The sequence below is a fragment of the Chironomus tepperi genome, unplaced genomic scaffold, assembly GCF_022539635.2.
Source record: "Chironomus tepperi strain 1889 unplaced genomic scaffold, CSIRO-AGI_Ctep_v1 contig_354, whole genome shotgun sequence".
Lineage (NCBI taxonomy): Eukaryota > Metazoa > Arthropoda > Insecta > Diptera > Chironomidae > Chironomus > Chironomus tepperi.
Window position 1 is genome coordinate 4,190,692 of NW_027226476.1, and position 12,340 is coordinate 4,203,031.

General features: G+C 36.5%; 3 protein-coding genes across 4 annotated transcripts in view; 2 read left to right on the forward strand and 1 right to left on the reverse strand.

The window, feature by feature from the left end:
* Positions 1-230: 230 nt before the first annotated feature.
* On the reverse strand, positions 231-3,343 carry LOC139094343 (uncharacterized). Of its 2 annotated transcripts, XM_070645379.1 has the most exons (5): positions 3,203-3,343; positions 3,039-3,142; positions 2,106-2,153; positions 1,516-1,604; positions 231-887 (listed from the first exon to the last, which is right to left on the reverse strand). In XM_070645379.1, the coding sequence occupies exons 1-5, from the start codon at positions 3,292-3,294 to the stop codon at positions 564-566; spliced, it is 657 nt and encodes a 218-aa protein (XP_070501480.1). In that variant the 5' UTR covers positions 3,295-3,343; the 3' UTR covers positions 231-563. The 2 variants fall into 2 exon arrangements, with proteins under 2 accessions (XP_070501480.1, XP_070501479.1); XM_070645378.1 differs by having other exon boundaries at positions 3,039-3,343.
* Positions 3,344-4,160: 817 nt separating this feature from the next.
* LOC139094304 (zinc finger protein ZFP2-like) lies at positions 4,161-7,509 on the forward strand. The gene is made up of 3 exons (XM_070645329.1): positions 4,161-4,698; positions 5,513-6,921; positions 7,214-7,509. Exons 1-3 carry the CDS (start codon positions 4,545-4,547, stop codon positions 7,463-7,465), a joined length of 1,815 nt encoding a protein of 604 aa, XP_070501430.1. The 5' UTR covers positions 4,161-4,544; the 3' UTR covers positions 7,466-7,509.
* A 1,312-nt stretch (positions 7,510-8,821) lies between these two features.
* Positions 8,822-12,340, forward strand: part of LOC139094325 (SLIT and NTRK-like protein 6) — a 33,946-nt gene continuing 30,427 nt past the window's right edge. The window contains exon 1 of the mRNA XM_070645357.1: positions 8,822-8,853. Coding sequence (XP_070501458.1) covers positions 8,837-8,853 — 17 coding nt within the window. The 5' untranslated portion in view covers positions 8,822-8,836. The remainder of the gene's footprint in view (positions 8,854-12,340) is intronic.

Sequence of the window (12,340 nt, forward strand, 5' to 3'; positions counted from 1 at the left end):
CTCGATGTCGACTCAAGCCGACTCGACTGCATACAAAATCTGAATCGACTTTAAGCTTTGATTGGTGCTCATTAGGCATATGCTTGTTAGTTAGCGAGTGCTATGCCTGGTTACTTAATACTTTCTGGCCGGTTTATAATCCGACATAAGGTTGACAACCTGAAGTCACTCCTAATCACGTAGACAACCTAACTAATCATACTATCTGTACTCTAAATCCATATTAAATGCCACAAAATATTAATAATCTTAAATGAGTTTATTTGCCAAAAAAGTCATCAATAATTACATCAATTTTTTTAATAAATTACCTAAAAGCCTAAAAAACCTTAAAATTACGTATTTTAATAAGACTAGAAAATGAGGTTTGTTCATGATTCAATTCTCAACTGATTCCAAACTGAAATCAGCCATTCTGTTGCCGTTTGAGCATATTTTCGTCTTGTAGATGATGTGCCTCCCTATTGACTACATTATGCTGCTCGGGCAACTTCCACTCAATCACTTTGTCACTACAACTTCCAAAATTTCTTGCTTCTTTCCTTCAAAGTCCTCTTTTGGCCTCAGCACTTGAAGTTCATGAACATTTTCAGTCTCTCTTTTCCTTTCCTTTTACTGACTCGTCTGCTTTCATTTCGTCTCTCGAATGTCTTTGGCGAGCTTCTCAACAATTGCGGAATGTCTCTTGAAAATGTAAATTTACCTCCAACATCCCTAAAGTATGAATAATTACAGATTGCTGGATAAAATTTGACAGACGCAAATATCGAGCAATTTCTGACCATCACAAAATTCATATTGAATAATGCTGCAAAAATAGAAATGAGAGACATCCATATGATGAATGAGTCATAAATGATGTATGGAATTGCAAAGTTCATTGTCCTCTGGAATGGAAAATTAATGACGAATTAGTTTAGTATTTCAAAGATAAGCTTAGATTGAGAGCATCCGTATAAGAGAGGGATTCAGTAAGGAGGGGGCATTTGAGAGAGAATGGAGAGAGAATGGAGAGAGAGGAGAGAGAGAAGAGAGAGAGAAGAAAGGGAGAGAGGACGAGGAGAGAGAGAGGACGAGGAGAGAGAGAGGACGAGGAGAGAGAGAGGACGAGGAGAGAGAGAGGACGATGAGAGAGAGGACGAGGAGAGAGAGGACGGGGAGAGAGAGGACGGTTAGAAAGAGGACGGTTAGAGAGAGAACGGTGAGAAAAAGGACGGTGAGAAAAAGGACGGTGAGAGAGGACGGTGAGAGAGAGGACGGGAGAGGACGGGAGAGTGGACGGGAGAGTGGACGGGAGAGAGGACGGGAGAGAGGACGGGAGAGAGGACGGGAGAGAGGACGGGAGAGAGGACGGGAGAGAGGACGGGAGAGAGGACGGGAGAGAGGACGGGAGAGAGGACGGGAGAGAGGACGGGAGAGAGGACGGGAGAGAGTACGGGAGAGAGGACGGGAGAGAGTAGAGGAAGGACGAGATGAGAAAGAGGTTTTTAGAGGGACTATTAAGTTAAAACTTACCTTAGCAATTCCCAAAATAAACAAAATAGTCAAAATAAAGTACGCAATGAAGATAAACATCAAAATTCCATTGATAGCCATTGTTTGAACTAAAATAAATAAATAAAAAGTAAAAAATTAATTTCAAGTTCAATGTATGCCTCCAATTTATGATTCATGGCGTCACAAATGCCTTAGCTTCATTCACATTTCGATTAAAACGACGATAATTTATTGTGTTCTTACACAAATGAGCAAGTGTGTGTGACGTCATAGTTAGTATTTTGAGTAATCGACTATTAATACTGTGCTCTATAAAGCATCTATCAATTAGGTAGCATTTTTGAGGATAGGGAGGAATGGGGGTCTATCAAGAGCAATGGTGGGCAACCTGTTTTATGTCGCGGCACTCATTGGTATACAGCGACGATCGAAACCTCTCAAGGCATTTTTAGAGGCCCACAAGTTGCCCACCACTGACCTAGACTCGGCTCTCGAGATCGAGACCTGGAAGAATTGACAACTTCCCAGAAATCAAAGACCCCTGACTATATGAATGAATTTTAAAGTCTATTTTTGTTTACTCGATAAGAATTTGTTTGTATACTTACAGCGATATTCCTCATCGATGCCGTCAGTATCATCAACGGCTGACTCATCTGAATGCCAAAAAAACAAAATAGATAAAAATTCAGCATTTTTTTATTTGGACAAATTCTTTATCTTTTTTGGGTAAAACTATTTATGTAGTTTGCGGAATTAGACATCGTAAAGTTGTGATTATATTAGCAAATTATGTACTTTAGTGACATAATTGGAACTGATGGTAGTTGTCTTAGATCACGGTTCAAGGTATTGGATATAATGAGGGTTCAAACATCGGTTACAATAGCTATTCTGTATCTTATTACAGTGGCGGACATCCTTTAATTTTTCAAGGAACACCTAGGTGGTAAGCCACGACTGGAAACGCACACAGACTAATTTGAGAAAATCTGACATTAAACCCGTGATTCTTGGATGTATAGGGCTGGATCTGTCCTTGAATTTAGCTTCAAACAATCATCAAGTCAATCCCGTGCCGGTTAATTTGATTCTGTTCCATTCAAAATTGTGGTATGGACTAAATAACACAATAATATCGGGTAATTGATCAAAAGTCCGACTCCAGTTAAGAGTGACACTGACTTGGTGCGGAATTTAATTTTAACCCTGCACCATTTAAACCGATTCAGGCACCGCGGTCAAAGCCACCACAGCCTAGAACTATATTTTTGATCAATAAACTGACTTATGCTTTAGGATCTGACTTGGTATCGGATTTGAGATGAACTTGGCACGATTTGAACTGAATTCGATACCAAGTTAGAGCCACACCGGTCTGGTACCGAGTTTTGGATCAATTAACCGACTTGTTCTATTTGGGTCACTGCTTCAATCCAAAACGAACAATCCAAGAATTTGTAAGACCGAAATTTCACAACAATAAATTCATCAGCAATGTCCATCATTCCACAACTGTCACTAAACATATAACAACTCACATCCCATCTCATAGTCATAATCCTCCTCCTCAGGCTGTCCAAAAATCATTTGAAAATACCAATTGTCCTCAATATGCTCCTCATACTTGTACAAATCATAATTACTAAAAAATGCACTTTCATTATCAACAGCTGCATATGATAAAAATGCCCAAACACCCAACTCAACTGACGTCCAAATTAGTACACCAATTTTAAGGTCAATACACAGCAGCCACTTTTTAACACGCGGTAGACCCGATGCTTTAGGATGCATATTACTAATTAATTAATTCAATTCCTTAACAATCGATGTGAATTCATGAAATTTTCAATAAGAACTGAGACATTAAGTCACAATTCTATTTGGAGTTTTTTTTTTGGTATTGGCAAGCTTCTATGGCTCGTTGCTTATCACCGAAAATTTATCTTTTTTCCACCAAAAAAATTATTTATTCGTTTCTATTGATGATGATAAGAAAATTTTCATTGTGGTTGTGTAGATTGCGATTAAATTGTTGTAGGTCTTGCTAGTTTGCGAAAAAAGACAAGACATTGTTGACAGATATTAAGTCATAATTTTATGACGTAAATAGTAATAAAGATTGGTATATAAGATGTTCTGTGCAAATGTCGATACTTAAAAGTTGAGTTTTTGGGTGCTAAGATTCAATCCCTCAAAGGTGGTGAATGCGGAACACATGGAGCCTAGTGCTTCACTCAGCCAGGACGAACGGGGCTCTGGTTAATCAGGGTGCGGTGGCCTAGCAAGTCGTCATCTTTAAATCAAAGCTAGCAAACCTAAAGGAAGGAATGCCGGACTGGATTTATCAATGACGACCAAGGCTAAATGCAAACGTATTAACGACTGTAAGCTCAGCAGCTGAAACGTGAGAACGCTAACAGGACCGGGAGCTTTTTAATCCCTAGTGCAGGAGTTAGGGCACTACAAGTGTAACATCACAGCCATTAAGTTCTGTGGACTCAAAAAGCGGCATCATGATTAAGATTTTTGTTATCAAAACCTGCTAAAAAAAATCTACGAAATTCATACTGGAAGTTTCAAACAAATACACGTTATCGGCATCTTCTGCTGTGTGCTGTTTATCTACGGAAGTTTATGTGCTGCTTATCTGCCAGAATATCGCAGCTCTTTAGTTGAGTTTGCATAAGAAAAAGATATTCAAAAATGTGTGAATGAAGAACCACGACATATAGTGTCAGATGACTCAAATCAATAACGACTTTTTCAAATTCAAATCAAGTCGCAGCTACACAAAATCGCGCCAAAAGGGATTTCAAAAGATTATAAAATAAATAAACAAAAACCAACAAATGTTGTATACAAAATAAAAACTAAATTGCAAATATTTTTGAGATTTTTTCACCGGACATCATCAAGCATTTATCATTACAAATGGATATACTGCAGACATTTTAATCAATAAGTTAGTCACTTATATATCATCAAAAATCACAAACTTTTGAGTAACAAAATAGACAAAAAAAAATAATTTATGTTGAATAATGGAAGTGTCGTACATAGAAATTAATGAGTGCTGTCGATGTTGCATGAATTACACTGACGAACTGGACAACATATTTGAATGTTTCTACAAAGAACTGCAACTTCATGAGATATTGAGTCTAATAACTGGACTGAATATTGGACTAGATGATGGTAAGTTTGAGACTGAGACTGCGACACTGAAGCACTGAGACACAGCGACACAGGAACACATAGACACAGAGACACAGAGACACTGAGGACACTGAGACACAGAGACACCGAGACACTGAGACACTGAGACACTGAGACACTGAGACACTGAGACACTGAGGACACTGAGACACTGAGACACTGAGACACAGAGACACCGAGACACTGAGACACTGAGACACTGAGACACTGAGACACTGAGACACTGAGACACTGAGACACTGAGGACACTGAGACACTGAGACACTGTGACACTGAGACACTGAGACACTGAGACACTGAGACACTGAGACACTGAGACACTGAGACACTGTGACACTGTGACACTGAGACACTGAGACACTGAGACACTGAGACACTGAGACACTGAGACACTGAGGACACTGAGACACTGAGACACTGTGACACTGAGACACTGAGACACTGAGACACAGAGACACCGAGACACTGAGACACTGAGACACTGAGACACTGAGACACTGAGACACTGAGACACTGAGACACTGAGGACACTGAGACACTGAGACACTGTGACACTGAGACACTGAGACACTGAGACACTGAGACACTGAGACACTGAGACACTGAGACACTGAGACACTGAGACACTGAGACACTGAGACACTGAGACACTGAGACACTGAGACACTGAGACACTGTGACACTGTGACACTGAGACACTGAGACACTGAGACACTGAAACACTGAGACACTGAGACACTGAGACACTGAGACACTGATTCTGAGCCTGATTAACATTAATTCTCCATTCCAGGCTTCCCACAATCAATCTGCGATACATGTAAAGACAATGCAATGCGAGCCTATGACTTCCGAGAGACCTGCATCAAGTCAGACACAGAAATCCAAGAGCTCAAAGACAATGAAGCTAAAATCGATGAAATTACAGAAACACAATCAATAATTGAGGAGACTCAGCAGGAAATCATCATCGAGGCTGTCAAAGACGACGAATTTTTGGATCTTCAAAAGAATTATTTCCAATGTCCACTTTGTCAAGAGGCATTTGAGTCATCAGAACAGCTTGCTATTCATGTAGCCAACAATCATCGAGCAGATGTTGAGAAAGTCGATGTCAAGCAATCCACAGCAACAACAACCGGAAGGAAATATGACTGTAAAATTTGTGGTAAAAAGTTTGAATCGCCATGGAAGTTACGACGTCATTTTCTAGTCCACAAAGACATTTTAGATCCATCAGTACTTCCAAAATTTCCACCACGTGAATACAAGCATGAATGTCAAGAATGTGGCAAAAAAGTCGAAACTCCATCGAAGCTGCAACGTCACATGTCGGTTCATGACAAGAAAAGTCGACTTAATGGTGTCAATCAGCACCGACCATTTGGATGTTTAGAATGTCCACAACGATTTTGGGATAAAGTTAAACTTGACAGGCACAGCTACATCCATAGTGATGATTGTGAGAATTCAAAGATTGAACATCCAGTTGGACATATGTTTACATGTGTAATTTGTCTAGCACAGCTGCCTGATTATGAGGAATGTAATGAGCATATGAAGGCACATCGTGAAGAATATGGTGAAAATTCGGAAGCAAATTGTCGACTGTGTAATCGAAATTATCCAAAATTAGCAAATGTCATTCGACATTCAAAGCTACATGCTGAAAATGCCACAAATCAGTGTACATTTTGTGGTAAAAAGTTTGGATTTGGTGATGATTTTATTGATCATGTTTTACGTCATAAAGGATTTAAACCGCACAGTTGCACTCATCCTGGATGTAAAAAGTCATTTATGAAGGCACACAAGCTACGACTACATGAGTCAACACACAATCAAAACTCATCAAAATGCTTCGAATGCGATAAATGTGATAAGAAATTTTCCGAAATTGAGTATCTTAAGAAGCATCTGTTCCGACATTTGGGCATTAAATCATTCGAATGTACCTTATGTCCGGCACGTTTTGCTGTTAAGGCTGGACTTGATTCACACATGACAACTCATACAAATGAGAGGAAATTTGCATGTGGCGAATGTCCGGCAAAATTTACAAAAATTCAAACTTTAAAGCTACACATGAAGATTCATAGGAATGAGAAGAGTTACTCATGTGAATATTGTAATATGAAGTTTGTGGCATCGGGTCCATTGAAACGACATTTGAGGATTCATACGCAGGAGAAGCCATATAAGGTGAATATTTGGTAGCTTTTTGTTAAGGGGCTGTTCATTTGTTACGTACCTGAATAGGCATAAAGCATGCTTTTTTGGTCTTTTTGCCTGTTAGGGGTACCTGAATAGCACAAGTCGGTTAATCGATCCAATATCCAGCACTAGGCTGGCATGATTCTAGCAAACCGAATCCGGTACCTTGTTGATCGACTAACCGATTTGTGCTGCTCGGGTTAAAGCTTTTAAAGGAATTACGATACGTAATAAGTAATCAGACCCCAAAATGTCTTCTAATTTCCTTTTTCTTTTAAAGTGTGAGTACTGCGTCAAGGCCTACGCTCAATCCAACGATCTCATCAAGCACCTCAAAGTCCACTTGGGTCCAAATGTCTATTCATGCACAATGTGCTCACAGAGCTTTGCTAAATTTAAACAACTTAAAGATCATCAAATGGAACATTATAAAAGAGACTCAAATTTATTGAAGGAAATAAGAAGGAAGGAGGAAATTCCTGAGGATGACATTGAGGATGATTACAATAATGAGAATATTGAATATATGTAAAATAAGAGAATAAGAGAATAAAATTAATTAAGTATTAAAGGAAATGTTTTAATATGTCAAGCATGTCATGTATCTTGTTTTTATCCATTAGGGCAGTCAGCCTTTCTGTAACTATCCACTGGGAGCAGACAGTTCACTATTTTTACAATATGCTCAATAAACATCCATCCCTAACAAATCCAACTCTCTTATCTAAATCTCAAGGGTCAGACACTCTAGTGGTACAGTACTGTACTTACTGTACTTTTCATACAAGTACAGTAAGTACAGTACTGTACTTTTGGAGTGTCTGACCTCTGACCCTTGCTAAATCTCGACAGTTTGTCCTTGAAAATCTGTTTCTGTTCGTCCGTACCTGTCAATTGATGTCTGTTCATTTCCATTCATGCTTGTCGTTTCTGTTCGTATTTGCTCGTATCCGTTCGTTTATGTTTGTATCCATTTTTATCCGTTCTCATTCATTTGTTTTCGCTTGCATATGTTCGTAACCGTTAATGTCTGTACGAGCATTAATGCGCTAATGTCCGTCTTTATCCATTTGTGATGTTTCGTTTCTGTTCGTGTCTATTCGTGCCAGTTCGTCTATGTTCGTCTTTGTTCGTATTGATTCGTTTCTGTTCGTTTCCTTTTGTGTCCTTTCATAACCGTCAATTTTAGGACAAATAGTGAGAAGTTGTGACTCCCAAACCCATTCAAGCAAATTAAATATTCTTCTTATATTCCAGAGTCAGTCGGCGTTAGTTAATTAGCGACAAAACTGTCTGGCATAAAAATATTAATTTTGTACATTTTGAGCAAATTTTTTATTCTTTATATCCAAATCCGATATTTTGTTGTATGTCACTTAAAACTGGATTATAATAGCATGAGTTCAAGCATTAATAACACTGGCAGTGATGCTGACATGACATGTTATAGATACAATGTTACACCTGATATGGTAAGGTAATACAGTTAATTTAATGCCTTATAATGTACAGATGATGATATTTTTATGTTGACTATTCTAGGTGCTGTACAGAATAAAGTAATACATTTTAATTGTCAACGTCAATCACATTAGGGGTCAACAACATCATCAAAATAAATTTGAAATCCTTATCAACGCTTAAATTCTCGCTGGTTTATTCCACTCAGAATCCGGATTGAACTTATCAGCAGTTCTAATACTCTCAAAAAGTAGTTGCGTGTATTTTTGGGAGATTATTTTGTATAAAATCAGATTCTGTGCTGTTGTGGCTTCACTTTCAAATCATCTGTCTTAAGTTGAGGATTATTCTGAAGAAGCTGTGAGCTGTGCCTTGATTTGGTCAACAAATTCAATTTATATCCTGCATTTGGAGACTTTGTGTTGGACATAAAATTGTGAAAATGTTTAAAATAATTATGTGAGTTAAATTTGTTAATCTAGTTCAGCTTTATTGATGCTTAATTATCTGTTTTTAACTTATTCGACTAGATTGCTTCTGTGCATGACTTTGGCACTTCCTGGATCGTCACAATCAGCATCTTTCGATTGTATGTATGTATTAACTGAATGGACCAGTTCATTAGGGGCAGTTTATTATTGCCATGTTCAAAATTCACTCACAATAACTTCACCTGATGCAGCACAAATTGACTCGGTTACTGGCACACATCTGACTGGCTATAATAATGACAATGTTGAGGGTTTTTTTCTTGGAAAAGGAGAAATTCATTTTTTTCCACGTGGATTGAACAAAATCTTCAAGAACCTCAAAGCAATTACAATTGCCAACACTGGACTTAAGGAAATTCATCAAAGTGACTTGAAATATTTCCCAAAATTAAGTTTTATTTCTTTGTATGAAAATAGTTTAGTAATATTAGAAAAAGATTTATTCGAGTTTAATCCTGATTTAAATGAAATTTATTTATCATTTAACAAAATTTCGCACATTGATCCAAATGTGTTTGACAAGCTGACTAATCTAAAGAGTTTGACCCTTCGCTCGAATGTATGTATCAACATGGATGCTGACGACAATCCAACAGCTGTTCAAAATGTCATCAAAACAGCAAAGGATAAATGCACAACTTCAGATTATTGAAGGAATTAGATCGGAAATTTGATGAAAAAAATTATGAAGGCACTAAACATAAATGAATAAAGCACCAATAAAAAGTGCAAAAATTTGTTCGAATTTTCATTTAATTTTTTGAATTTTATTGCTTTTTATTATTATTATTACAAGCTTATTAATTATATTATAATATCAATCTGTTCAGGATATTTAGGTAAGATAAAAAATATAACATCGGTGATTCCACCGATGAAATTTTTCACAAAAAATGATTTTTCTCCTAATTTACATACTTTGAAGCATAGGTTTTATGTATCGCAGAACAAATAAATCTGATGATAACAACCGATTTTTAACTTTATAATCAAACCATAAAATACACAAATTTATTAATCTCATCCAGCAGAGTGAATATTAATAATACACCAACTAGACATTCATTGGATGTTACATATATATGATTAGGAATGTTAAGCAATTTATGTAAATTATGTATGACCTTCAATTCTCGGAATGGGGACTCGTGTTCTGAATGACCTTGCTACGTCCCTGCTTTTGATGGATATCACATCAAATGTTCTATAATAAACTTAAAGTTGAACTGAACTGTTCATCAGTACATTTAAGGTAAGGGTTGTCGATTATAAATCCTAAGTACTCGGGATTTGGGGTATCCAAACTGGGGTACTTGAGTTTTTACCCAAATCCTTGTACAAATAAAAAAGTCAGTATGACATGAATTTTCACACTGATTCAAAAGAATTAAGGTAAAAAGTCACTTTTTTTTTAGAATTTCTCACCTTTTTTTTTAAGAAAGTGTCGGTCACCGTCTGATTCTGTTGCTGACTCTGTCTTCTATTTTGTACAAAATCTCTGTCCGCACGTTGACCTGACATTCTTTCATTACAGTTCTATGCCAAACAGCTTTTGGAGCTCCAGGACGTCATTTTCCTTGTGGATTGATGTAACAAACTTGTGATTCTGTCCCAGCATTGAAATTCTATTTATGAATTGTCATTATTTGAATATTCTTGTTGATGTCTTACTGACTTGTTTTTTACACAAGCTTCTCATTTGAAGGTCATTTCCATTCCACAAAATCTTGAGAAAATCTTCTTTATCAATTTACATAAATTGCTTGCCATTCCTAATCATAAATATGTAACATCCAATCATTGTCCAGTCGGTGTCTTATTAATATTCACTGTGCTGGATGAGATTAATAAATTTGTGTTTTTTATGGTTTGATTTTAAAATTAAAAATCGGTTGTTATCATCAGATTTATTTGTTCTGCGATACATAAAACCTATGTGAATAAAATGATATAAATTAAGAAAAATAATCTTAAATGAAGACAGTTTCGTGTTAACTTTTGAACAGCAATCATGACTTAAAAACTAGTCGAGTTCCTTAATAAAATATTGGTGCAAAAAATAAAAAAAAAAAGTGATAAAATTACGATGGACACAAAAGTGAAAATTTTTAATAAAAAATCAACAAAAAATGGAAATGTTGGATTTAAATTTCAGTCTGGAATATCAGAAGGTAAGTCTCGTTGTAATTATTAAAGTCCACAATTTTAATTTTGTGATAAAATAAATAAAATTGTGTATCAAGTGCTATGACATGCTTCAAAGTGTCTGTAAACCATTAGTGACTGATCCTAACAGGCAATGAGGATGCTCTCGAAAGCTTGCTTAATATGCACTTGACAGCATACTCCTTGCCTGCTTGGGTGATGTTTGCAATATTCGATAAATATGTGGTCTTGCTTACTGTATAGTCATTAGTATAATAAGTCTCAATTATCAGACATAATCTTAATTGACAAAAATATGTTTTTGTTCTTCAAAAAGGCATTTGGGGTTGTTCATTTATTACGTAACGTTCATATTGGGTATTTGGATTTTGTTAAGGAGGGTGTGGGTCAAGATATTGTAGCAATGAAAAGAGGGTGGGAAATGTCGGTCTCATAAAGTCAATTTTACACGTTACGTTATAAATGAATGGATCCTACCTTACACAAAATGAGTATATTCACCGTAATGTCCGTGCTTATGAATAAACTCAATCAATTTTGTCAACATTTTCATGAGCATGTCTCCTTGATAGTGATGTTATAGCAAGCATGAAGCTTCACACATGACACATGTGTTCCTTAATTACATCAAATGCAGTAGTTTTGGAGATGACTTTGGTATTGATGTTCTTTTTTGCTGTGGATGTTGTCAAAAAAAATCACTATTTTGTTCATGTACTAATAAACTCAAAACAGCGTTGGCAATCTGCTATCGGTCGATTACTGGTGTCGGGTGTCAACAGCCGCAATTGAATGCCGAATATATATGATATTAGGTTGATTGCCATCGGTATATTGCCAACTCTGACACATAAGTGCAGGTTTATTGTATATTTGCTGATACTACACACGCAGTCTATTGTTCTATCACAAGATTTGACCTCGACCGACAGACCAGAAAGCAAATTAAATTTTGTAATCAAAATCTAAATCTAAATTTCAAATTATATAAAAAAGGCTTATTAAAAATTCTAAAATAGCTTTTAGGCTTGATTATAGTTTTTCGAATTAGAATTTTATTATTTTACGATTTTTTATGTCTTTTATTTTATTTTTGTCAATCTTCTTTATCTTAAAATATTCAAGGTCAAAATCTTTTTTTTTTTTTTTCATCATGTCATTTTCAAACATATAGGTTGTTGACCACTGGTCTAACCGTCTGCTGCTATTTTGATAGTATTGAGTTAATGTTTCAAACCGGAGCTCTCATCGATGTCTGGTTGCTGTTTCACTCCTGCCACTCAGGCAAC